Here is a 25,816-nt window from a genome sequence, read left to right on the forward strand (position 1 = left end):
TCCGATTCGCCCAGAAAGATGGAGGCTGGCAGGCGGGCCGCGTTGGGTTGGTCTCACCGTCGACGAGATGCAACATTGAATCAGACCAAAATGACCAGACATGCAGTGGAATCGGGTACCAGCACGCAACGATTGTTTACTCTTGTGAAACGTCCGTTAGCCCAGGGTGCTGGATAAAGAGATGCTGACCCCAGACGGTCAAATTCGCTGTTGCGGTGCATGCTGTAGTCAACCATCCGCTCCTTCCTTCACTTCAACCTTTCTTTTCCCCGTCCGCCATCTTGCTCGCACTCTGCAGCAACGCAAACAAAGCACATCACTCGCCATAGCCTTACAACATGGGCGCCAGTCTCCTCTACGGCGATCCGGTCGTCAAGGACATTGAACGATGGTGTTTACGCAAAGGCCGCCGAGGGGCAATCGAACCCGTCCTAGCCGTCCTGTTCTTCAACACCGACACCGCCGCTGAAGATTACGTCCGGATCAAAGCTCATGTTGCTGCAAAGGTATTGTGCTCCCACGGTGAATACCCAACCATCACAAACTGATCACTTACAATTCCAGGCCGGGGTTGGATACTGGGTCTACGAAATGTCTCCCAAAGCAACGTCCTCTCAAGTCCAAGCTCAAGTTCGAGAATTGAACCAAAACAACCACATCCACGGCATCCTTATCCAGCGTCCACTTCCAGAACATCTCAACGAACCCAAAATCATGGGCACTATTGACACCGAGAAGCACATTGAGCAATACTGTGGAGGGGAGCGCAGTGATATTGCAGCTGATGCGCTGAGTCGTCTGCTAGCCAAGTACGGCAGGAGGCGCGACTTGTACCAATCTACCATACACATCGTCGGTTTCGGCAACATCATCACCGATAACTTTGTGTCCCATATGAAGCGTCAGTATCCCTGGGTCAGTGTTTCTCCGAATCTGCCTGGGAAAACGGATGATACGAAAGGGGCGGATCGAGAAGCCGTGCTTGTTAGTGAGCTTCATCGTGGGCCAGGGTACATCAGGACGGATATGATTCCCCAGGGGACTAGGACTATTATCGACTTTGGTTTTTATTCTACTGAGAAGGATGGCATTGTGGGGGATGTTGATCACACTGTTTTTGAGGAGGATGGGCTGGCTATTGCTCCGACGCCGGGGGGTGTGCTGCCTATTCTGCTTTGGTTGATGATGGAGAGGACAATTAGAGCGAGACGACTTGTTACGAAGGCGGAATGGCATGGCTGTTGTGTATGTCAGTAGCGTGGTTTGAGCGACATAGACACTGCTACAGTATAGAGGATTAAGTTCCTGTCCTGTGGGCGTCATCGGATGTGGCCTCAAGATATTGACGCGGTCCTGGGAGAGGTATGCGTATGCATCATATATAGAGATGGCAGCGTCTGCAAGCCGTGTTATTATCCACTCCTGTGAACTAGAGTGCAAACCACATAGGTAGCGGTCAAACGGTGGATGGTGGATACACATGGTGGTGAGAGATGGGCAAACAAACTTCTACCACTCATCGTTGTTTAAGCTAATACGGTCCTTGAAGGCATACCGTCACTGAAGACTATGAGTCAAAAAATTAAGGGTATCATTACGAGCTAGTGGAGCACACTATGTGAGAGTGTCGCAGGGAGTCTTGTGGAAGAACACTGCGACATGGCGGCGTTGATTGCCTGAATTCGGAAGCACTTGGCCATCGGTATAGTGGCCAGTACGTAGTTGAAGAAAGTCGTGGGCTTTAAATATTTGCTCCATGGCGAGATGGCTGAATCAATTCTCGTTGAGTGAGTGGGTGATGTGGAAAGATGGTCGTGCATTAAAAGTTCCGGCTTTAACCTACCATATCGCATCGTTGCCATCGTTGAATATCTGGAAATTTGTCAAGTGATTTTAATGATGTGAACTGGCCGTAATCTAAATTACACCAGACTACTTATGAGTTATTGGTCTTCTGAGCATGAGTGACTCACGTCTCTGCTCATTCTTCACCAGTCGCCTTCACAGAATGAGTGACAGACACTCACCAGGGCAGATTGAAAATCTTGACACTTTTACCGTAGCCATTAGTGGCAGTGCTACGATGAACTTACTGATCAATTTTCATGACATGTGGTGCTCGATTGCATTTCCAGCATTGTTGCGCTCCACTCCACCATCATTTCTCATGGCGAATCAAAATAGCCTTTGCTTGAGCAGTGCTGGCGACATGAGATAAATTTTTGTCAACGCCAGAACCTTCACCTTGCCCGCCCTCTTCACCACATTCCTACCATGACCACTTCCCCAGGCGATGATTCAATACCATCCCTCATCACACTCATAATCACGACTTCGCCGACCCTGTCAGCCCCGTCCATCGAGCTACTCTCCACAGTCCTCAAGTCATTTCGCCGCCATTGCGCCCAGCTCCTGGACTGCAAAGTCGTAGTCGTTTTCGACGGATGTGAACAAATCACATCTCACCCTCGCCTGAAAAAGGGCTACGTTACACCAAAAGGAGCAGAGCACTACGAAACCTACAAGAAGAATGTGAAAAACCTCTTCCTAGAAGAATATCTGCAGGGAAAATCGATAGGAAAATTAACAGAGACTCACGGCGAGGCTGAGTACGGCTCACCACACAAGGTCAAGCCAGTTCCATTCGTCACTACATCCACAGAAGATGGCCGCATCAATTTCATCGAGGTGACGGCTCAGCGACTGGGATTCGGCCTAGCAGTCCGCACGGCAATCCGATCAGTTAATACGCCTTACATCTGGGTCCATCAACACGACTGGGCTCTCAAATATGATATCCCCATTACATCGCTCCTCGACGTGATGCAAGCCTCAGAGGCGGATGATGCAAAACCCATAAAATACGTCTGTTTGCCGTCGGGCCGTAGAACCTCGTACGCAACCTCTGATCAGGTCATGCCCTTTCCGGAACTGCGGAAGCTAGCGTCCGCCCTCACTGGCGACTATGTCTCGCCGAGTGATTCCTCGGTTGTGGTTCCGCTGACGCCCATGTTCTTCTGGCATGATAAGCCGCATATTGCGTCGAGAGCGCATTATCTTCAGCGTGTGTTCCCGACCAGACTGGCTATGATGAGAGGGGCCTTTATCGAGGATACGATTGGGCAGAGGGCCAGGAATCAGATGAAGGAGGGGCAGTGGGCGAAATGGGCGACTTGGCTCTATCATCCTGAGGGGGGGAAGGAAGTTTGCTTGAAGCATCTTCATGGGAGGACGTGGAGGGGTGAGGAGGAGGAGATGAGGAAGAGAATGACGTATCGGGAGCGGAATATGGCTTCGGCGGATGGGAATGGGGGAAATAATGGTGATGAATTTAGACGTATAGATGATTTAGATGTGGAGATATACCCAGCGTTGTCGGGAGACGAGACATAGATGAATAAGTACAGGTGTATTTACAGAACTCGCGTTATTACTCTGGCCGTGACCTGGCTACTATATCAGTACTACAAGCTGCTCCGCTTCCAATGAGAAATATATACAAAACTAGGCCAAAATCTCCTTCACCTCATATATATTCTTGGCATGCAAGAACCACAGCGAAAGAATGACAATAAAAACCCCAGCCAGCACAGGCGCCGCATAATTCATCTGCGACGCCAGCACAGGAAGGTAATTCGGGAAGCAGTAGAACACCAGCGCCACCACAGACCAGGCAAGCATGGTAATGTTCGCCAGCAACCCCAGCTTCGGGAACCAAAATGGGCCGTGCTTAAAGTTAGAGCGGCCCTGACACAGGACAAGAATAACCGGAATACTGTAGCTGATGTACTGGAGCAGCAGGCCCGTGGAGATGAGGGAGTTGAAGGCGAGTTCAGACCCGAGATAAAGACAGCCGAAAATGGCGGTGCCGGTGGCGGAAAACAACAACGACCATGTAGGGGTGTGTAGCGGCGCTGGCGTAATCTTGCTGAGATGGCGATGCAGAGGGAAGCCGGCTTCACGGCTGATGGTCCACGCGAGACGAGATTGCCACGTCTGTATAGACCAGACTGCGCCGGCGGTGGTTATCAGAACGGGAATCCAGAGGCCCACGGCGGCGGCCTTGCTCTGCGTGATGCGGTAGAATAGACCCAATGCTGTGAGGTCGTCTTCTGCACCAATGGTACCGGCGTTGATGAGTACAGATGTAACAACAAGGAGACCGGTGCTGAAGCCAACCACGATGGTCCACATCAGCGCCTTGGGGATATCAGTAGCAGGACGAGGCATCTCCTCAGCCAAATGGGTAGCTACATCGAGACACGAAAAGCTCCAATTCGCACCATTCATGCCCATGATGAAAGCAACCCCCTTCGGCCACCCAGTAACGTTGAGGGACGTAAGGAAGAAGTCCTTTGCGGACATGCGCTGGTTATCGCACATGGCAAACAAAGTAATGAAAATAACACCAATAGTCAGACAGCTAAACAGCAGCATGACCTTTGAGATCCGAGGCAGGGCCATTTCGAAGCTCGCCCCAAAGACAGTCAGCAGGTTGAGCAGCTGAAAGCCGACGAACCCCATCCACCGCTTATACACAAAATTAGGGTTCAGGAGCGATATAATTGCACAAAGACCAGTAGGCACGGACAAGCACGACGAAGAGCCCGTCGCCACGGCGGCCAGCCAGCTAACAAGCGCGGTGAGATACGACAGGAACCGTCGATATCGAGGCGGTGCCAGGCGGTTCACCCAGATGTACTGGCCGCCGGGGTGAGGCATCGCAGAGGCCAGCTCGGCGAGCGTGGTGGCCGTCGCGAGACCCACGACAGCCATGATGAGGAATCCCCAGAAGAAGAGAGGCGAGCCGCCCATGGGGAGGGCGGTGCCGAGGACTAGAAGCAGGCCGATGGGGGTGTTGGTGGTGCCGTAGCCGATGCCCAGGGCGGAGAGGGTGGTGAAGGGCTTGATGGACTGGACTGTGACATTGCCGTGGAGGACGGATGTGTGTTCTGGGTCGGAGTGGTCTGGTTTTTCGTGTAGGACGGCCGATGGCTTTGTTGTGCCGGGTGATGAGGCACGGCTTGGAGATGGTTGATCCATTGGTGGTGGACTTTGAATACCATGGATGAGATGTGGTTGAAGATGGGTTTTGGTGATGGGTTAGTGGTTGGTCTTGGGGAATGGTTCACGTGGGTCGGCAAGGCTTATATGCATCATCCCGGTCTGTCATGATGTCTGTTGCGGGAGCGAGATGAACCCCGTGGGGTATAAGTCGCTGGAAGATGGTGTTGATAGAGACGATGGAGAGGCATTGTGAGTGTGAGTGTGAGTGTGAGTGTGGATGTGAGTGTGGATGGATTGATAGTCCGAATTGGGAATGGCGGACCGAATCCACACCCGAAGCAGAATTGGGAAAGTAGGTCCGAGGATGGCAATATTGGCTCGGCTGGGGTGAGTTTATGGAATCTGGGTCATGAAGAAGTCGTTGATAGGCAAAGGTGTTGGACGTAGATTTTGGCAGCTTATCTTGTTGGTATCACATGAAGGAAAGCCGTTATTTCGTTGCTGGTTGGGGTTAACCAAGCGGACTGCACTTTGTAGCTTGCACCACCAGACATGTGCAGACACGCACCAGTTATGCGGCTACAATTCTCTCACACTAGACCCTTTGATCCAAAGGGCATATGTCTCTGCTCCATTTGTTCGACAGTCCATCAATGAGTCAGTCTATTAAAGTGCGGACATATACTCGTTCATAGTCTCTCACCCATCTATCACAACCATCTATCGCCACCGCCGAGGTTAGCACAACGCCATCGCCCTCCGCGGTGTCCGACTCGTGCTTGATACCGCTATCGCAACAGCTCTAGCTAATAATTGAAGACATTCTTCACTGTCAGCCCCAATTCTAGCCCCCAGACTTCAGCGGGGTTAGTGGAGTTGGTAAAACCTGGGGATTTGACGCATGGCAGCCACATCAATCCTGATTCGAGAGGGGCTTTAAGCATCAATTTACCGAGTATCGGAATGCCAATTCTAATCTTTAACCTGCTGTCACTGGGACTTCCATCTCATCTCCGTCCGCTTCAATGCTTCGGCTCTCAGTCCTACTGAGACCCAACCATGTGCGAGACACCAAAATGCCCATCTCAAGACCAACAACACATTCCAAATCTCGAAACGGCTGTCTTCGATGTAAAGCCAAGAAAACGAAATGCGATGAGAGAAAACCCTCGTGCGCGCGGTGTCAAGATCGAGGGTTTCAGTGTCCTGGATATGCGCTTGATGTGCGATGGTCACATAAGCATCAGGTCCGCGCGGATAGGGCTGCATCCAGAGATTCAGCTAGGAATATGAACATGACTTTCAGCGAGATGGAGACTGAGGCAGTGTCGCAGAATAACCCTCCCGGCGATAATGTCAACGTTCAGCTGTTGGATTCGGAGCCGTGGCTGGCATCACCATCGCAATGGAGTCTCTTGATGCCGCAGGAGTTGTTTGCCCTCAATGACGCTCCTGCCAACACATTTCTTCTCAATCAGCAGCCGAGCTTGTTTGAATCGGACCTCATAGGCACGGCTTGGACTGTGGACAATGAAAGTTCATCCTCGCCTTCGGACAGCGTGGAAAATCCACCGGTGGCAAGTACATCGCCAGCAGGACATGAGAATGAACAACAAGTCAGACAGAATGAATCCCCTCGGCCTTGCCAGCTTGACAACATGAGTAACAACGCGGGCCTGTCGGAACTTGTTATTTCCAACGGTTTTTCTGTGTTTCCAAATGCGCCAAAAGAGATCCATCACCTGCCTACAGCCCTGTCTGAATACTTCTTCCGCGAGGTCATCACTCTCTACTGCCTCTGGGATAGCAAATCCAACGTGATGCGCAACATTGTCGAGACCATGTGGCAATCCTCTGGCGCTCTCCATCACACCATTCAGAGCATGGCCGCAGCCTGCCTATGCGAAGACTTTCCGCACCTACGGCCCGTTGCTCGCAGCGAACACACCCAAGCCCTCGAGCATATCCACAAGAATTCATCATTGTCTACCTACAAGGACGCTATGCTGCTCGCAGCAACTCTCCTCGGGCACACTTCAAGCTGGCTGAACCCGCAGAACTTGGCCACGGACATGTTCAGGGCAAGCTGCGGCATGCTGAACGACATCGTCACAGAGCCGGCAAGAGAGGACCAGTGCCTTTCGTTTTTCAGCGGCACAATGGACTACTGGGCCATGTTACTTGCCTATCTAACAGACAGCAACCAGCTAGGCGACTACCGTCGACATTCGTCAGTCGGCCCTGCAGAGGCTTCCAGGACTTCCGAGCCCCATCCGTACTCGGGCATATCTCACGACATGGTCCGGGTATTGACCGACATAGGCATCTTAATCTTTCAATACCGAAAACACATGTTAACCGTCAAATTCATGTCCGAAAACGACCTAGACATCTTCAAAAATGCTCTACGTGAAGCCCGGCGACTGGAGCGCTTGCTCCTCGCCCACCGCTCACCACAACTATCTCAATTCAAAGACCCGGGTGACCCCAAAACACCCCTAAAGCACCTCGAACTCATAGACGAAGCATACAGATGCACCGGACTGCTCCAACTATACCGAGTCTTTCCCGACCTTCTCAACGAGCGCTACGCTCCCTGGGACAAGGACCACCTGCTCCGGCCGTTGCCCTCCGCCAAGCCGCCCACAGCGGAACACAACTGTGGTTAACACAGCTTGCCATGCATATTCTCAGCATCCTGCAAGACATACCCTTTGAGTCACGGACTCGCAGTGCCCAGCCGTTTCTGATGGTCGCCATCTCGAGTGAGTTGAGGAGAGACCCGCAGTATTTACAACTGTCATGTCATGATGGCAAAGACGACGGCGTGTTGTTGCCCGTGGATAAGACGTCTATCGAGGTGGCAAGAGCAAGAAAGTTTATTCGCTCGCGACTTGCGGCTTATACGCACATTTTGCCGCTGCGGAAGAGCCAGGTTATTTTTGAGTTGATTAACCATGTGTGGACGGCTATGGATGCTGGGCAGCAGGATGTGTATTGGCTTGATGTTGCGTATGAGAAGAAATTGGGGACAATGATGGGATAGTGCCATGTAGTCTACTTATGTATATTATACCCTATTTTGTATGTTGTATTTTCTATTCGGTATGGACTACAGCTTACATGCAATTGTTCAACCATCACAGTCTTGTTGCCTTGGCGCCGCTCGGCATCGCCATCTTTGCAAACTTGAGCACCGTTTTGTCAGGCGTGAGTTCTGTCCGCAACCGTTCCTCTGTGACTAGAAATGCCTGTGGGAACCAGTCGCTCACGTCTTCACCCAGGATCATAGTGACCAGCGCCTTGCCCGTCAGCCAGCACTTGTCCATTCCATAGCCATTGAACCCAGCTGCGATCCATTGGCCATCGTCGGCGTCATCCCCCGTCACAGATACAGGAATCTGCCCGACAACGGGTAGCCCATCCGCCGTGTGGCCTTGAATACCAGACCAAATTGCTTCAATCTCCGACGTCGTCTCCGCTCCCCAGCCTTGAAGGAACAGTTTCGGAAGTACCGTTGACAAGGCTTGTCTAGTCACTTCCGGAATAGTGGTATCGTCAGAAGTCAATATATCCCTCATGTGTGCCGTTTCGTTTCCGATCCAGATTCTTCCGGTCTGCGCATTCTGCTGGAGGTAGTACAGCCCCGTGTTGTAGAGACCTGTATCTGCTTCTAGACTCGGTTTATGCGATAAGCTCCAGGACCGTGAGGCTCCCAAATTCTTCAACATCGGCCCCGGTTTTTGAACAGTCATTGTCCCTCGGAAGGGGTAGATGCAACCGCCTAGTTTGGGTAGTAAGTGCGAAGCGTGGCCGTTGGTGCAATGGACGACTTTTTTGGCGCGTATGATGCCCCGTGGCGTCTTGATTGCGTAGGGATATTGCGGGTTATCATTTGGGGAGAAGGTTACTTGTTGCGCGGGGGTGTTTGCTTCGACTGCGAGACGGTGCGGAAACTCTTTGAGCAAATGTTCGTATATGCCCGTTATAAGACGGTATGGCCAAATCGCCCCGGCTTCATGTTCTACTGCGCCGGATGCGTTTTTAATATTCCACCTCTGCATTCAAACTGTCAGCATTGTGGAAACATAGCAGACGTCAGATACACGTACCTCTGGAATATCCTCTTTTTCCACAATGCGATGGTAGCTACTATACTCCGGAACAGCGTGCTGAAACGCCAAAACTGACTCTTTAGCCGTCGCCCAAGTTTCTTCGTCCCCAACAGCCATAACCTTGAGAACATCGCGAATCTGGCATCCCTTTTGTAACTTTGGGTCCATACCCCTGACCAACTTCATAACATGCTCGATATTCAGAATACTAAACCGCGTGATCTGCTTAGCTGCCTCCACGCCATGCTGCTTGGCCAACGGACCAAATGTATGCCCAGAAGCCGTGACAAGGTGGCCTCCATTCCGGCCAGTGGCGCCGCTGACAAGCGTCCGCGCCTCCAGAATGGTGACGTGCGCGTCTTTGGCTGCTCTATGCTCTAGTAGTGTCTTTGCGACGCTGCAGCCTGTGATCCCGGAGCCTATGACGGCGAAATCTGTCTGTGCTGGGAGGACCGGCGACTGGTGAGATGCAAGAGGGTGAGATGGGACTTGCCAGGCTGATATGGTTGGGTTTGGTCGAGGCAGGCCTGGGTCTTGTGAGATTGCTTTTGAGATTTGTGTGATGAACCTTGTCATGGCGGGGTCTTGATATGCGTCAGTTTTGGTTATAAATTGTTTTGGTGGGAGTCGTACTGAGATAGGATGATAACTCTTCATTTTGTCGGTGTTTGGCGGCATGGATATCTGGGGCTGGTTCAGAGTCCATGTTCGTTGTGACCTTGTTGTATAATGAATGTGTAACTTTTCTACGCAATTACAATAAAGCTGCGATTCTGGATACAGAATGAGATCAATTGCCACTCCATGAGATAGATAAGGAGTGTTGCTGCTCCGTGACATTGTCATGTAAGTGGAAGATTGGCCCGAACCCCGAAGTGGAGACTCGGGAGTTCGTTCCGGACTGCCCTTTTGGGAAAGTAGCTGGAGGTGTCAATGAATGATGGGCGTACAAACTATTGGCAAAATCGCATGACTTTATCCGCGGTGGTGATTTGGTTTCGATAAGCGTTAGGATGTTATGACGAGGATGAATTGAAAGTCGGGCACCATCGAGTGTCGGTGGTGTATCATCAGGTTCAGCAGCCGCAAAGCCGCTGGATGAAAGTAAACCAGACATGCCAACACCATTTGCATCATTTCTTATCGGCTTCGAAATTGAAGTAGCTTGACACCTTGAAACCTTGATTATCTAGCTAGTACAGCTTGTAATAGCACAATTTTGCAATAATTTCTCTTACAATACTCCACTCGCAGTCCAGGAATATCCGCAAGATCAGGTACTTTCAACCCGAAGCGAGGGCTTCAATACACCACGGCGACATCATTAGCCGATCCCTCCAGTTTGACTAGAATGAATCCTATTTCTTATATCAATGAACTCAGGTAGACTCCAATACTATACAATGCGTCTATTTCCCATCACAAGGCTCCGCCCCCGGCTGCCGGATCATTGTAAACAGCTTGATAGCATCGCCGTCATCATCACAAATCATTTCCTTCTGAAACCTAAACCCCCACCTCCCATAAATTGCCATGTTCGGAACATCTCTACTAGACTCGAGGTAACATCTCATCCCCTTGGCATCTGCCTCATCCGCCACAACTTTCATCATCTTGGCACCTACCCCCTTCCCCTGTGCCTCTGGAAGAACGACCATGATGTTAAGAAAGTAGTACCCTCTTGGGTCTTTCCACAACTCTTCCTGGGCTCTGGCTTGTGCATCTTTCCATATGTAATACCTCTACCGGCGGATATCGTCAGCTCAGAGTTGCTGGCATGCTTTAGGAAGCACTCACTTTGACATTCAGACCACCACGCCCGTAGTAAAGATTCATACCAACCTGGCCGGCCCAGAGACGCCAGCCCTCGATCCAATCAGTCCATGTGGAAGGTTGGTCTGCTGGTCGCGGACGCAGCCACATTGCTACTCCTAGCACTTCGTCACTGCCTTCTTCCTTGGCGACGTGAAAGATGCCATTGCGCATTCCCCATCGCATGCGAAGAGCAAGAGACGCGTAGTTTCTTTCAGTATTGAACTGTATGGATATCCAGTTAGCTATCAAGCTTATACGCAGATACCATCCCGTAGCTCATGCACTGAGATGATTAGAGTAGACGTCATATCATGGTGGAGACACACCTTGGAATGGTCATACACCCACACATTGTATGGATCTCCAACAAATGCTCGCCTGTCATTGAGGTGTCAGAGTTGGATCATGGCAAGTTTCCAACCAAAAGATGAAGAAATTGAATGAAACTCACTGTACTGCTCTCACCGCACCAGGGATGTCAGCTTCCGTGATTTCTGAGACACGGATCGCCATGATGAGGGTCGTATAATCGAGGACAAACGTCTGAATGACACAGAACCAACCCTGTTCAAATTGGGAGCACTAGCTGACAGGTCATGAAGTACATTCTCGGTCAAGTTGACGTTGCTGCTTCAAGGGCTCCATGGGCTTGCCAAGGAACTAGTAGGCCTCGGATAGACTTACCAAGGGCGGAAAGTTAGAGAGAGTTTAAGGAGTTACGTAATTGTGGCAGATTATATAAGCAACTCTATCTGAACTCGTATATGGCAGCACTGAGACATATTGAATAGAATATTGAATCTGGTATGTAAAAGTTGCATATTATTTCGTAGTCGACAAGTAGTTGCCGAATCAAATGAGTGGACTAACAGGTGCTGAAGTGACTCCTGGTTGCATTGCATCCTTCGGTTCGGCCATCACTTGACAACCCACTTTCCCGTAGAGTTAGTGCAAGGCACTCACAGCCAAATTTGGCATTCGGTGATTGGTGTTCGATGACATTTATCGTTGGTACTACGTCAGAAAAGTCGGATTAGTGATACAAGAGGATTTTCAGATGTAAAATAAAACGTATTCGCAAGAGATTGGTTGAGCTCCCGTTTCGGCAATCTTGCTCCAGGGTAGCCCGGTAACTGTGTGGACATGTAAGCTTAGACAAGGTGATCATGATAGCACGGCATTGACCATCTTTGGATTATCTATACATAAACTAACGATTTCGCATTATTGAACACCATGTTTCTCAACTTGTCACGGCACTCATAACCTCTCTCATCCTTATCCTTTAAAAAGTACAAATTTAGCCATCATCACAAGTCACCTTGGTCACAGACATGCCTAGCCCTTCAGCAATCCCCCAAAGCATTTCATAAAGAGCCCACGCCCCTGGGTCTGGAACCTCCTTGGCCGCTGCGTCACCAACATAGCTTGCTCTACCTAGGCGAGGCTTGATAAAACGAGTTGCTAGCGCTTTTGTCCCAGCAGTCTGAACCCCGGCCACAAAATCGTTTGATTGAGCGTATGTCATCGCAAAAGGGATCAGAACATCCATGACGGTTCTGTCGCCTTCTCGAGCCGGCGTGTGCCTCTGGAGGCTCTCGACGGCTGAAGCTACTGAGGAAGCAAAGATGGGCGACATACCACTCGCCTGACCGGACGGCTGTGACTGGTCTGCATGTTTGGCGAGGGCTGAGTAGAATGCTGAGAGAAATATACCAAAAATGGCCCCGAGCGTGCCGCCCATGGCATCAACAATTTCCATGAGAGTCTGCAAAATATCGAGCAACGAACCGCTAGACGCGGCGCCGGAGTCAAGCATGCGCAGTACTGCTTCGCACAGGTCCTTGACAGCCTCGCCGCAGTCTCCGTCACCCATCACCATATCCCACTTTGTGAGATATGGCTCGGATGTGATGGCTGCTTTACAGGCTGATCGCACAGCCGCGTCTAGAAGCGACGCATCTATCAGGAAATGTCTTTTTGTCCGTGGTGCGTCCACAGGCATGTTCGCCTCCAGATCTTGCCCTTTTTGGGACCATTTTTCATTGCCTCCGTTCACGTTTACCATAGGATTCGGCTTGGCTGTGTTAATCATTGAGCGTATCGTGTTGGGCCATGAGACTGCCGTGGTCGGTCGATCGAGAAACTCCAGCAATGTGGACGCAGCGGTATCACACTCTCTGGCAGCCGCCGATAGATTCACAAGGGAGATGGAGAACCCCGGAGCGTTGAGCGAAGTCTCGAACGCGCCAACCAAAGTTCGACAAGGTTTTAAGTCATATCGTTCAGCTAGCTGGCTCTGAACTTCATCCGCCAATGCCCCGAGCTCAAGAGCTGAAATGCCTCCATTGTTGTTGACGAGAAGGGCGATCTCATCCTCGTGCTCAAATTTAACAAAGGCTCTTTCGGGATCGTCCATATCGCACAGTAATCCTAGACATTGCTTGACAACATCATCAACAGATGGAAAGGGCGATATCATTCGCTGGCCTGGCTCGTTATGGATACCTGCACCAATGACGCAAGTATCGTCTGGGACTGATTGATGTTGTCGCCCAGGAACGTGGCAGTGATCCAAGGCTGACCCAATGGACACCGTTTGGGCGTTGACAGCTTCACCGACTCGGACGCAGTTTTCAAAGGACCAATTCTCGGCTGCCGCAGAGCACACGGTTTTCATTGCTTTAAGAAAAAGCTATTAGCTCCGGCTTCTCTCACAAAACACACCCAGCCGGTGTTTACGAAGACCAAAACTCACTGAAAATATGTCCTGGTAGTCCTCTTCTGCCCACTTTGGCGCATTTGCTTCTGCCAATGGAGACGTCGTCCGTCGCCGCAACAATGGCGATTTTCCCGTTCCCATATTGACTAGGGGAGGCAGCCTTGGCTCTCGCTTTTTCGGCTGCCAGCCCAAAATGCAGTCTGTCGCCGGTATAATTGGTGATGAGCAGTATAGTCCCTTGTTCTGATGGTGCAGCTTCCATTGCCGCGAGGACTTGGCTGGCGCTCGGCGAAGCGAAGATATCACCACACGCAGCAGCTGAAAGCAGGCCATCACCAACGTAACCGCTCCATGCTGGCTCGTGGCCGGATCCTCCACCGCCAATGATGCTCACATTGGACGGATCATGATTCTTATTGGCAATGACACGATGTGGTTCGTCAAGTGAGAGGTGAGGGTTTGCTGTGGTGAGAGCACGCAGTGCTCGTGGTACCAGCGTATTCGCTGCTGTGGATGGGAAATAATGTCTTGTCGACATTGTGAGCGAGGATTCTTTGTCTTTGTGGAAGAGGCTGCAATCAAAGGATACACACCTGCATTTCTGTCTTGTAATCGGTGCGTGCCACGATATATTTGGGGTTATTACATGCTCGCATGATGATGCGGGTTTCCAGAAGCCATTCCGATGCCTTGATGGAGTGGCAAATGGAACCAAGTGATGGACTCTAGAAGTGGCGCTTTGTTGGCGCTTTGTTAGATGGTTCGAAAGCCGCCCGGAACGCGGTGAAGTCGCCGACTGGAAGTTGTCAATGTGAAAGTTGAAGGTTGGACCGCGAGACGGGGTCGGCTCAAGGCAACTTCGTACCGAAAATCCTGGCCACATAAAATGCCCCCACATTCCTCCTTCCTCCGTCCACGAGACGCAACCCGCCTGCTTCAACGAAACACCATGTCTTGTTGCACACTCGGCATTGTCGAAACTGACATGCCATGCCGTTTGCACAATGAATACGCGCGATGATGACGGACGGCCCCGGAAGCGTGCTCGAAAGTCGCGCGGCAAAGGGTTGCGAACTACTACTGGTTGGTGAGTCACGACATCATCCCATGTCAACCTCCTCTTTACATTGCCGCGTCTCGTGTACACTAACATCTGTTGTAGTCTGACTTGCAGGAAGCGCCATAAGAAGTGTGATGAACAGCGGCCAGTGTGTGGCCCTTGTTCCATCTCGGATCGACATTGCGCATTTCCCCAGAGTCTGGATGCAACATCGCCTTCGGAGACGTCAGCCCCAAATTCACCAAGAGCCATTGCTACCACAAGTACCTACAACCACCGGCAAGTGAATTCGGCTGAAAATCATGGAAATTCGTCGCTGGATGCACCCCATTCTGAGCAAAATGGCGTCTCCAACAACTTTGCGAGCCACATGGGCGGCGAAACCCTGCCCACCGGTGATGAGCAACTGGCGGTAGCACCAAGCAACGGCGGCTTCATATGTTCTCCTGAGTCAATATCGTCTGAGGCTTGGTCCGCAAATTTCGCCTCCATTCGCTGGCTGGATCTTTTGGCGACCGATGCAGCACAAGCAGATAGTAACTTTCCCCTTACCACCGGTCCCGCGCTTACCGATGGACAGACTCGAGGCGCCAGGCTGGCTCGAGCGACTGCGATATCTGTTCACGTATCTCCTGCACTTTTGAATGGCCAAGCACAACTCCCAGAGGATCTAGACCCTGAGTTTGAGCGTACCACGTGGCAATCTGTCGGAGACGTGGTGCTGTCTGCACACGAGGCCAAGTTGTTCCGGCACTTTGCCGATCGTTGTGCGTCTTGGCTCGATGTGTTTGACCCGCATAAGCTGTTTTCCAACTATGCTATTCGGTTGGCTATCCGAAATACTGGCTTGATGAAGGCAATTCTTGCCTTGTCTGCGAAGCACAGATTTAGCGGTATCGATGACGTGGCCCGTCAGTTGCGGACGGATGCTGATGGAGAGTTCGAGGAAGGAGAATGGATTCGCTATTACTATGAGACGCTACAGTACGTACGGGAAACTTTGAAATACCCTAGCTATTCCCACTCTGAAGAGCTCCTCGCTACTGCGCTTGTCATTTCAGCTTATGAGATGCTTGACGAGTCAGACGGGTCTGGCAACTGGCAACGCCATCTTAAGGGAATATTCTGGATTCAAAGATCTCAGGACGTCGACGGCGGTTGTGGCGGTCTTCGTCAGTCCGTTTGGTGGGCTTGGCTCCGCCAGGATATCTGGGCGGCTTTCCGCGAGTCGCGAGCTTGCCTCAGCTTCTGGGTGCCGTTCAAGGCTATTCATGAGCTTGATCAGAATGAGCTGGCCGATCGATCCATTTACATTTTGTCACAGGCTATAAACTATCGGGCAAGCGTTCAAGCCGCCGCTGCTGGATCGACAACGGCGAATCATATGGACCAGATGCAGTTAAGCAAGCAGAGGGACAAACTGCTGTCTATGATGGAGCAATGGAAGTCGTGCCTAGGCGATGAATACAAAGTGCTCCCAACGCCGACTGATGCTGCTGGCGATGTTTTCACTCCGCTTTGGATTCACCCGCCTCGCTTCGGGGTCGCCTTGCAAGTACACAGCTTTGCACAGATTATCGTTACGCTTCACAGTGTCAATCCCGCATTGGCAGGATTCAATGGGTATTTGAAGATGCAGCGAACGCTTTCCGAGGCAGTGAACACAATATGCGGCATTGCCACGCAGCTAAGAGATGAAAGTTGTCAGATTTTGTCTGCACAATGCTTATATGGGGCAGGACTCTGCGTCGCTGATGGCAAAAAGAGGAACAAGATTATATCCATGATGGAAGACTGCGAGAACCGTACGAGCTGGGCTCCAATGGCTACCTGGCGGGAAGACTTACGCCGGGAGTGGGAGCGGGCTGACAAAAACGACTTTGAAACCATGGGTGATGGATGAGTGCACAATGCTTCACTTAAGTTTGAATGCCCTATCAAAGAGCAACTCCAGGATTTGCATTATCGAACTTCTTTCTACACCGCCTTGCCGGTCGACTGGCACACATCCATCTGCCATTCCATCAACCTTTGCACCTCTTTGACTCCGTCTTCCATCAATGTTGTAAGACTGATCTTGGGCGCATTGGTCTTGAGGTGGCGGATATAGTCGTCTAGTACGAGTTTGTTGACATTTACTTTGGACACTCCTTCGGCGATGCACCTCTTCATGATGGCCTCAGGGAAATCGTTTGTTCCGTGAAGGACGATAAGGACTCTGCCAGCTGTCTTTTCCTGAATCATTTTTAACCTTCTCTTCACGTCAGCGTAGGCAAAATTACACATCCTATCGCAGCATCTTGCTGCTATACAGGGCCAATGGAATACCTTACCTGTCAAATTGTAGGTCCGGACCACGCGGTCCATATTCACCATGAACATTCCCAAACGCCGGCGCCAAGAAGTCAATTCCTGTGGCAATAAAATCCTCAACCTGTTCCTCCGTCGTCAAAGCGCCTTCGAGATCCTCGGTACTCGCAATGCCGTCTTCGCCGCCCTCAATCCTTCCTGGCTCCGCTTCAGTTGCAATTCCACGCTCGTGACAATACTGTACAAGCTCCTTTGTCTTGGCGAGATTCTCTTCCATCTCAAAGTGGCTCATATCCACCATAATGCTATCAAAGGGCAGCGTATCCGCCGCTTGACGGATCAGAGCCTCATCCTGGGCGTGGTCGAGATGGATGGCGATTGGGACGGAGGCATGCCGTGCGGCGTGGGCGGCGGCAATGACCAGCAGGCCGGACGAGAAAGTTATAGCCCAGGGGAAGACTTGGATGATGAGTGGGCTTTGCTTTGCTTCTGCGGCGTGGATGAAGGCTACGATGTGCTCGATGTTGTAAGCGATTGGGGCCAGAACGCCGTAGCCATTTTCTTCGGCGTGTTTGAGGATTTGGTATGTTTTGTTGTTGGTGGGATCCCAGGGCGTCATTTTGCCTGATTTGGGAGGGCGATGTAAAAAGATGCCTTGAAAGATGTTACCGGAGCAGATGTTGTAAACACGTAAAATGTGCAGTCTGCAGTTTATGTTGGCGTGGAGTTGCTACTTAGAAGGAGAGGTGAGCTACGAAATTATCTCCACTCTTGGCATGAAATATTCTCGTAAACAAGCTCTACCTTTGACCGATAAATGTGGATAGTATATTGGCCTTGACGGCATTGATGCTATTGCAAATAGTAACCATCAAAGTGGTCAATGTGGCGGCGGATATCTTCGGAAAGCCGTCCGATGTCGACTTTGGGTGAGGAATAGTGGATCCACAGCGGCGACCGCGTCTCGGGGCAGCGGCTTTCACTACGTTGGGTGTAAGTCATTATCAAGGAATACACGACTTCTAGATTCTTGTTGTATCTTGTTGACATAACTCTACTACAATGTCAGCCACAGCCTCAAATATCTATTATTCTCTTGTCTTCTCACCTATTATTCATGTGACATTACAAGCACCACTGCACTCAACATGTCCCCCAAACTCAATATCGCCATAGGCGGCGACGACGCCGGTTTCTCCTACAAATCCATCATCTCACACGACCTACAAACCGACCCGCGCGTCAACCAAGTCATCCAAATCGGGCCCCTAGCAGAGTCAGACAAGACGCCCTACGCAAACTTTGCAATCGCAGCAGCCGAAGCCGTCTCACGAGGCACGGCCGACAGAGCCATTCTCATCTGCGGCACTGGCTTGGGCGTTGCCATTGCCGCCAACAAAGTCACTGGTGTGAGGGCTGTGACTGCTCACGACAGCTTTTCTGTGGAGAGGGCGGTGTTGAGTAATAATGCGCAGGTGTTGTGTTTGGGGCAGAGGGTGATTGGGGTTGAGGTTGCGAGGAGATTGGTTAGGGAGTGGTTGGGGTATACTTTTGATCCGGTATGATTTTGTGAATGGACGATTTGCGAGTTGAAGAGAGTGATGACTGAGATGAGTGCTAATGTGTGTGTGTGTTTTGTAGAATTCAGCGTCGGCGGAAAAGGTGAGGGTTATTGATGATTATGATTTGGGGGTATCCAAGACGGCTAGTGTAGGTAATTAATAGGGGTGGTTGTTGTTGTTGAATAAGTGATGGAATTTGCTTAAGATATCTACTACTACATATGTCAATAGACCTCAAGTGCTCGTTTCCATGATAAAGGAATGACGGCAACTATGTTTGACAGTAAATGTTGTAAAATGCAATTGGTGCTCTCTACTTGTGGGGCTGGCATTTGGTGGGTCATTGGCTTGTTATGTCTGTAGATAAGTTGATACCAACCAAGCCAGACCTTAGACAAACTGAATAAATACTCTGTCTATCAGGTTGACATCATTATGATTTCCGAGAAAGACACAAGAGAAATACTAAATAAATGGCCTTTGCTGGTTGTCACTGGCTCAGCTAATTTGCAGTGCAGCTCAACGAGGCAGGAGCGGACCAGGCGGATCAGGTTAAGCTCTTGCCAATGTCTGAATGTGGAGGTTCCCGTCAGTATCAAAGTGCTGGAGTCAACAGAATTGGAGCTCAAGGTCAACTGGTGGGGTGCTTCACTGGCCCCGCTTGTTCACGCCCTCTTCAATGTTCCTCACCAGACATCTCCGATGACTCTTCAAAGATCAACTACCAACATATCCTTTGACCACCATTGACGTCTCTCCATCAAGAACGCCCTTTCTTGGCCCACGTGCGAATCAGCTAACAATATGGGCCGATGCATCACTGTCGCGACCTGCTCTCTCCGGCAATGGGCGTTGGATTTTGAGGGAAACACAAATCGTATCATCGAGTCCATCCGGCAAGCCAAGGCTGCAGGTGCCAGACTTCGCGTCGGACCGGTACGTTGCTCGCTCTTGCATGACCTAGAACAGCAGTAACACTCTGTAGGAACTCGAGATTACCGGCTATGGCTGCAATGACCGTGAGTTTATTTACCTCTTGGACCCTGCATCCCGGCGTACTGACCCGACTGCCAGACTTCCTGGAAAGCGACACATTCTTGCACAGCTTTGAGATGCTGGCACGCATCATGAGCGATGAGAGCTGCCACGGGATTCTGATTGATACCTCGTGTCCCATCCAACATAGGAACACGATCTGGAATTGCCGGGTTATGCTGTGCAATGGCAAAATCCTCTTCATCAGGCCAAAAATGGACTTGGCCAACACTGGTGCGTGACAATAGTGAACACTCACTTCATCATACCCCACGCTCATTATTGTACTACAGGCAACTACCGAGAAACCCGCTGGTTTACTCCTTGGATGAAAAGAGCCGGATGGGAAGAGTATCATCTTCCTCGCATGCTGCAAAAGCTGCAAGGGGCCACCCATGTGCCCTTTGGAGATGTAGTGCTGTCTACGCCGGACTCAACCTATGGAAGTGAATATTGCGAGGAGCTGTGGGCTCCCATATCTGGCTCCGTATTGCAGAGTCTCGAGTATGTGAACCCTGGTCACTCTGTGAACTGTCACCTTCGGCCTTTTGAGTTACTGATGCGCAATAATGTAGCGGCGTAGAGATCTTCTCCAACGGCTCGGGTAGTCACTACGAGCTACAAAAGCTTGGTGATCGAGTGCAGCTCATTGCCGCACAGTCCAAAAAGGTTGGCGGCCTGTATCTGTACAGTAACCAGCAAGGTAGGCCTCTCAAGTCTCTCAAAGCTGCTGTAAGGTGCTGATCTGTTGTAGGCTGCGATGGTGAGCGAGCGTACTATGACGGCTGTTCGATGATCTTTTTAAATGGCGAACTTCTGTCCGCAACGCCCCAATTCACCCTCGACGAAGTGTCTGTTGCAACTGCAACTATTGACTTGGAAGACATTCGCGCGCATAGGCAAATTTCGTCGCGCAACTTTCAGGCCGCTGGGAAGACGCACCAGTATCACCGCGTTCACACACCCTTTGAGCTGAGCCCGGATCAGGACGAGCTTCACCTCTCTGGTCACCCAACCTTGCCGAAGCAGCCCAAATACCACCACGTCGCCGAGGAATTGGCCCTTGCAGCTGGATGCTGGCTCTGGGACTACCTCGCCAGGTCAGGCAGTGCCGGCTACTTGATCCCGCTATCTGGAGGATTGGATTCCTGCTCCACTGCTGTCCTCGTCCACTCCATGGCTAGAATTGCTATCAGCGCGATGGAAGCTGGCAACCAGAGCGTCATCGCAACTCTCAAGCGCATCTATGGTGACGATCCTCTCCCCAAGACGGCACAGGAGCTATGCCACAGAGTCTTGCATACCGTCTATATGGGTGCACGCGTAAGCTCCGAAGAAACGCGCCAGCGTGCCAAAGACATTGCTGCCAACCTCGGGAGTTATCACTTGGAAATGTCTATTGATCCAGTTTACGACGCCATGAAGACTGCAGTGACTGAGTCCCTTGACATCCAACCCAAATTCAGGATGGAGGGGGGAACTGACGAAGAGGGAAAGAGCTTGCAGAATATTCAGGTGAGCCATAACCCTTTGGTGGCTACCTTCTCGTCGGGTATTTTGTGTAACTGACATACTGTTTTTAAGGCACGCGTTCGAATGGTCACGGCATACACTTGGGCGCAGCTTCTACCAATGAAACGCCAGCTGCACGGCGGTGTATTAGTCCTTGGATCAAGTAACGTGGGAGAGTCGTAAGAGCCCCTGCTTCCCCAATTCCATTCAATGCTAACCATCAAAGACTCCGCGGATATTTCACCAAATGGGATTGTAGCGCGGCAGACATCAACCCGATCGGTTCTGTCGATAAGGCAGATCTCGTTCGGCTTCTCGAGTGGGCCGAGGTAGAATACTCACTTCCAGTGCTCGGGGAGACGGTCAAGGCAACGCCGACGGCCGAGCTGGAACCGGTCACTGAGGAATACACCCAGAGCGATGAAGTTGATATGGGAATGACTTACCCAGAGCTTACCTTGTATGGGCGCCTTCGTAAAGAGAAGAAGATGGGCCCGTACTCGATGTTCATGCATCTGGTCCGTATCTGGGGTAAACACCGGGAGGAGGTCGACGATAACCCATACCTGGAGCCCGCTGAAATTGCGAGCAAGGTCAAGGCCTTCCATCACTTTGTGTGAGTGAGATCCCGACGCCATGCTCACTGAATGAGCAGCAACTTTTTCCAGATTTGGTCACGGCTAACTCGGACAGTGCCATCAATGCCCATAAGAGAGAAACGCTCACGCCCGCTTTGCACTGTAACAGTAAGATTTACCTTTTACCGAATGCCGGACATATTTGACTAACGTTTTCAAGGCTACTCCTGCGACTCCAATCGGTTTGATCTACGCCCGTTCCTTTGTGAGTTCCCTAATCCCTGGTGCTACGCGCAATGAGTACGTTCCACTAACTCAATGTTTAGATCCGCCATTCTGGAGGAGCTGGAGCTTCAAGAAGATTGACCGCGAGGTTGCTAGGTTGGAGAAGGCGTACGCGGCTCGAAAATGAGTTGTCGAACTGAAGAGATGGGATTAATACGGCCATGTATAGAAATTTATAGACTGAAAGGTTCAACCAGTATGGATGTGCTCTCCTGGTACGCTCAGTTGAATATACGTTTTAGATATTGAAAGTCTACTTAATGTACCAAACGCCATACGTTACATGAATTTATTATTACCACGCTCCGACAATACCGGCAATTGGAATATCTATCCCCGTGGTATATGTCGACGTTTCACTCAGCAAGTACACATACGCACCACCAAGTTCTTGAGGCAGAGCCAATCGCGGCATGCCCCCATAGTACTTCATCTTGGTATCCCAGTCCGGCGCAGTCTCAACGTAATACGTCAAAGCCGTCTTCACAAATCCAGGCGAGATGCTATTAACGCGAATACCATACTGCGCCCACTCCATGGCAAGAGTATGCGTCATGTTTCGCACCGCTCCCTTTGTAGCACCATATGGTGCTGATGGGGCTGCCTGTTTTCATGAATTAGCATAATCCGTTTAATTTGGAACGCAATGCAGTGGGACTCACTCTATTAGGTCGATACGACGTCATGCTAGCTGTGAACACGATGCTCCCTTTACACCCTAGCCTGATGAACGTCCTAGCCGCAGCGGTTGCGCAGTTCCACGCCCCATACACATTCAACTCAAACAGCCGCTTCACCTGGTCCATGGAAAAGTCCAGCGCAGGCTGATGCTTAGTGGCACCGGCGTTGGCGATCATGCCATCGAAGCGGTGCTTCTTGGCAACGATGGCATCTAGAGCTGCGGCGACGCTCTCTTCGTTGGTTACATCGCAGTGCTGGAACTCTAATTTGCCTGGGAATCGCTTTGCCAGGGCGGCGAAATGCTCTGCTGGCTCTGAAATGTCGAGACTGAAGACGCAGGCGGCGTTGTTGGCGAGGCAGACTTCTGCTATTCCTAGGCCGATGCCTTGGTTTGCGCCGGTGACTGTCTTTGTTGGTGGGTGGATTTTGTGATGGTTTAGGTGTACTTACTTGCGATGACTTTGTCTTTTAGAGATACGGTCCAGTTGTGGTTGGGGCTGGGGAGTGTGCTCATGATGGTTTGGTCTGAGAGACCGTTGGATGGGGATGTGCCGTTTGCTGCTGCGACCATGGTGTTGAGACTGGAGATTGGTGTTAGGGGAGTAGTGAAATGGGCGATGGTGTTTGTATTCTGAGAATGAGATTTCATCGGTCGCAAGGGTAAATATAGTGTATAAGGGTTGGAAGTTTCTGGTTCTGGAAATAGCTGATGCCGACTATCAGGAGTTAAGGTCGGAAGATGATGACTTACACGAGACGCGGCAAATGGCTTCGAGTGGCGTTGAATGTGGCAATGGACGCGAGACGAGGCTTCAATCTTCCAGACGCAATGGCTAAATGGCTTTCTGCACGAGACGCGCAACGATCGCTCATCCCGACGCCACATTTACCCCAGAAAACGCTTTCAATAGTTCGATTATTCTGTCCCCGCGATTTCCCCAACATCAACTATTACACACTGTCTAGCTATGAAGTGCTGTTACTTCCAAGTGCCTTGACACAGTGGCTTTGCCACGAATAGCCAGCTGTCACGTCCATACTTGTATGAGTCCAAAAACTCATAAAGATGGCGAATGGTCGTCAATGACACGAACATCGAGATACTACTGAACATCCATCAAGCTTGACCCAATATCTTCTATGGCAATGACATCCCCTCTCACCATGGAGAAGCAGCACAGCTGCGAACATCAAGATGTCCTCGAAAAGTATGACGATTCCTCTGTCGCCGACTCCCTCACCCCAGAAGAGTTGGAGCAGGAGAAGAAGCTCGTTCGCAAGATTGATCGTTACATCCTGCCCTGCATGTGGCTCATGTATCTCCTGTCTTACATGGATAGAACAAAGTACGTCTATACCTTTCCATTTCCGCTGCAACATCTAACAAACATATAGCATCGGCAACGCAAAGATTGCCGGCATGGACAAGGACCTCAACCTAGACTCCAACAAGTACTCCGTCGCCCTGACCGTCTTCTTCGTCAGCTACGTCGTCTTCGAGGTCCCCTCCAACATGATCCTCACACGCACCAGACCTAGCCGCTACCTAGCCACCATCATGTTCCTCTGGGGCGCCGTCACCATCGGAATGGCATTCACGCCCAGCTACGGCGCGCTAGTTGGCTTTCGGTTCGTCATGGGTCTCCTGGAATCCGGGTTCGCGCCGGGCATCCTGATGATTCTGTCGTCTTGGTATCGCAAGGAGGAGCAGAGCAAGCGTTTTGCCGTGTACATATCCGCAGCTATTCTGTCCGGTGCGTTTGGCGGCCTGCTCGCCGGATCTATTACCAGTGGTTTGCATAATTCTCATGGAATAGCTGGGTGGCGTTGGCTGTTTATCGTTGAGGGTGCTGGGACGATGGGCGTTGCGCTCGTCGCGGCGTTTATTCTGCCTGATTTTCCGAGTAATACTTCGGATCGTAAGCTCACTGCTGAGGAGAGGAGGTTGGCGATCCGGAGACTCGAGGTCGATGCTAGGAGTCGTCCTGCGGAGGAGGAACCACGGTTGAGTCATTTGCAGGCTTTGAAGCTTAGTGTTGTGAATTGGAGGACGTGGTTGCTCGTTGTTGGCTATATGGTATGTTTACATTTACCCAGCGATGATATTTCCCCTTCCCTTTCTTCCTATTCGGTAGAGCTGTTTTAACTGTGATACTTTAGGCAATAGTCGGATCATCCACCCTGTCCTACTTCTATCCCACGCTGGTCAACGGTCTAGGCTACCAAGCCAAAGAAGCGCAGTACATGACCATTCCCATCTTTGGCGTAGCATTCGTCGCCACAGCCATCACAGGCTATCTCGCCGACAAGAACGCAAAATGGCGAGGCGTCATCCTCGGCGCCATGATGACCGTCGCGATGCTCTGCTCGGTCATTATATGCGCCGTGTACAACGTCAAGGCGAGGTATGCCCTCCTCGTCATCATGGCATCGGGGCTCTGGGCCTCAAACGGTCTTGCATTGTCCTACGCGTCCGTGACATTTTCGTCCATGCCAAATGAGACAAAGGCTGTTTCGTTGGCTCTCGTTAATGCTATGGGGAATCTGGCGCAGATCTATGGAGCTTACTTGTTTCCGTCTGGGGATGCGCCCAAGTATCTTACTGGGTTTGGTGTTATTAGTGGCATGTGTTTGACTGGTGTTGCGGCGTACTTTTCGTTGCATGTGCTTCTTAGACGAGTCGCACGGCGGACGGCAGAGTGAGGTTGATGATTTGTGGTAGTCTGTCAGGCTTCTATGGCTGGCTTTATTTAACTAGCTTAAATGCGAATATCCACTAATACTTTTTGTTTGGACTATGATGATAATATGCTGGGATAAGTGATTGAATCTGAAGAAGTAAGTCGACTGCCTGGTATCCATGGTTGTCAACATGGAACTCAAAAGCCTCACTTCCAGTCCGATGGGATTGGGCCATAGACCGACAACAGCCGCAATTCGGCACAGCATATGCCCTTCACTTGACGCTATTAAAAAGTAATGCGTCAGATTTGTCGATTTGCGCCCTTTTCACAGCAAAAAATACACGCGACAAGCTAGTGCTTAGCCTCATACGCCCTTGTCATCACACTGTGACAAAAAGGCGGGAGTCAAACAGGTCATTAAAACAAGGACATAAAGCATTGTAAACCTCA

The 25,816-nt window shown here is 50.8% G+C and overlaps 11 protein-coding genes across 11 annotated transcripts; 6 read left to right on the forward strand and 5 right to left on the reverse strand.

The window, feature by feature from the left end:
• Positions 1–338: 338 nt before the first annotated feature.
• Positions 339–1,257, forward strand: VFPPC_08308 (tetrahydrofolate dehydrogenase/cyclohydrolase, catalytic domain-containing protein; the record flags this gene model as incomplete). Its single annotated transcript, XM_018287036.1, has 2 exons — positions 339–506; positions 565–1,257. The coding sequence occupies 2 exons, from the start codon at positions 339–341 to the stop codon at positions 1,255–1,257; spliced, it is 861 nt and encodes a 286-aa protein (XP_018143880.1).
• Positions 1,258–2,274: 1,017 nt separating this feature from the next.
• On the forward strand, positions 2,275–3,393 carry VFPPC_14383 (alcohol dehydrogenase; the record flags this gene model as incomplete). Its single annotated transcript, XM_018292152.1, has 1 exon — positions 2,275–3,393. One exon carries the CDS (start codon positions 2,275–2,277, stop codon positions 3,391–3,393), a length of 1,119 nt encoding a protein of 372 aa, XP_018143881.1.
• Positions 3,394–3,504: 111 nt separating this feature from the next.
• Positions 3,505–5,043, reverse strand: VFPPC_08309 (choline transport protein; the record flags this gene model as incomplete). Its single annotated transcript, XM_018287037.1, has 1 exon — positions 3,505–5,043. The coding sequence occupies one exon, from the start codon at positions 5,041–5,043 to the stop codon at positions 3,505–3,507; it is 1,539 nt and encodes a 512-aa protein (XP_018143882.1).
• A 1,040-nt stretch (positions 5,044–6,083) lies between these two features.
• Positions 6,084–7,676, forward strand: VFPPC_08310 (C6 zinc finger domain-containing protein; the record flags this gene model as incomplete). Its single annotated transcript, XM_022428604.1, has 1 exon — positions 6,084–7,676. The coding sequence occupies one exon, from the start codon at positions 6,084–6,086 to the stop codon at positions 7,674–7,676; it is 1,593 nt and encodes a 530-aa protein (XP_022284402.1).
• A 471-nt stretch (positions 7,677–8,147) lies between these two features.
• On the reverse strand, positions 8,148–9,828 carry VFPPC_14384 (FAD dependent oxidoreductase superfamily protein; the record flags this gene model as incomplete). The annotated part of the gene is made up of 3 exons (XM_018292153.1): positions 8,148–9,065; positions 9,120–9,706; positions 9,756–9,828. 3 exons carry the CDS (start codon positions 9,826–9,828, stop codon positions 8,148–8,150), a joined length of 1,578 nt encoding a protein of 525 aa, XP_018143884.1.
• Positions 9,829–12,237: 2,409 nt separating this feature from the next.
• VFPPC_08312 (dihydroxyacetone kinase) lies at positions 12,238–14,197 on the reverse strand (the record flags this gene model as incomplete). Its single annotated transcript, XM_018287040.1, has 2 exons — positions 12,238–13,619; positions 13,696–14,197. The coding sequence occupies 2 exons, from the start codon at positions 14,195–14,197 to the stop codon at positions 12,238–12,240; spliced, it is 1,884 nt and encodes a 627-aa protein (XP_018143886.1).
• A 466-nt stretch (positions 14,198–14,663) lies between these two features.
• On the forward strand, positions 14,664–16,622 carry VFPPC_08313 (fungal transcriptional regulatory protein; the record flags this gene model as incomplete). The annotated part of the gene is made up of 2 exons (XM_018287041.1): positions 14,664–14,746; positions 14,822–16,622. 2 exons carry the CDS (start codon positions 14,664–14,666, stop codon positions 16,620–16,622), a joined length of 1,884 nt encoding a protein of 627 aa, XP_018143887.1.
• Positions 16,623–16,696: 74 nt separating this feature from the next.
• On the reverse strand, positions 16,697–17,648 carry VFPPC_08314 (fructose-bisphosphate aldolase; the record flags this gene model as incomplete). The annotated part of the gene is made up of 2 exons (XM_018287042.1): positions 16,697–16,970; positions 17,053–17,648. 2 exons carry the CDS (start codon positions 17,646–17,648, stop codon positions 16,697–16,699), a joined length of 870 nt encoding a protein of 289 aa, XP_018143888.1.
• A 1,747-nt stretch (positions 17,649–19,395) lies between these two features.
• Positions 19,396–22,128, forward strand: VFPPC_08316 (glutamine-dependent NAD(+) synthetase synthase; the record flags this gene model as incomplete). The annotated part of the gene is made up of 11 exons (XM_018287044.1): positions 19,396–19,527; positions 19,577–19,610; positions 19,666–19,860; positions 19,920–20,130; positions 20,202–20,329; positions 20,381–21,141; positions 21,211–21,317; positions 21,365–21,754; positions 21,832–21,884; positions 21,937–21,981; positions 22,043–22,128. The coding sequence occupies 11 exons, from the start codon at positions 19,396–19,398 to the stop codon at positions 22,126–22,128; spliced, it is 2,142 nt and encodes a 713-aa protein (XP_018143890.1).
• A 168-nt stretch (positions 22,129–22,296) lies between these two features.
• On the reverse strand, positions 22,297–23,253 carry VFPPC_08317 (short-chain dehydrogenase; the record flags this gene model as incomplete). The annotated part of the gene is made up of 3 exons (XM_018287045.1): positions 22,297–22,605; positions 22,664–23,085; positions 23,133–23,253. The coding sequence occupies 3 exons, from the start codon at positions 23,251–23,253 to the stop codon at positions 22,297–22,299; spliced, it is 852 nt and encodes a 283-aa protein (XP_018143891.1).
• Positions 23,254–23,846: 593 nt separating this feature from the next.
• Positions 23,847–25,385, forward strand: VFPPC_08318 (vitamin H transporter; the record flags this gene model as incomplete). The annotated part of the gene is made up of 3 exons (XM_018287046.1): positions 23,847–24,028; positions 24,078–24,759; positions 24,843–25,385. 3 exons carry the CDS (start codon positions 23,847–23,849, stop codon positions 25,383–25,385), a joined length of 1,407 nt encoding a protein of 468 aa, XP_018143892.1.
• Positions 25,386–25,816: the final 431 nt, after the last annotated feature.

The sequence above is a fragment of the Pochonia chlamydosporia genome, chromosome 4, assembly GCF_001653235.2.
Source record: "Pochonia chlamydosporia 170 chromosome 4, whole genome shotgun sequence".
In the NCBI taxonomy this organism is placed as follows: domain Eukaryota; kingdom Fungi; phylum Ascomycota; class Sordariomycetes; order Hypocreales; family Clavicipitaceae; genus Pochonia; species Pochonia chlamydosporia.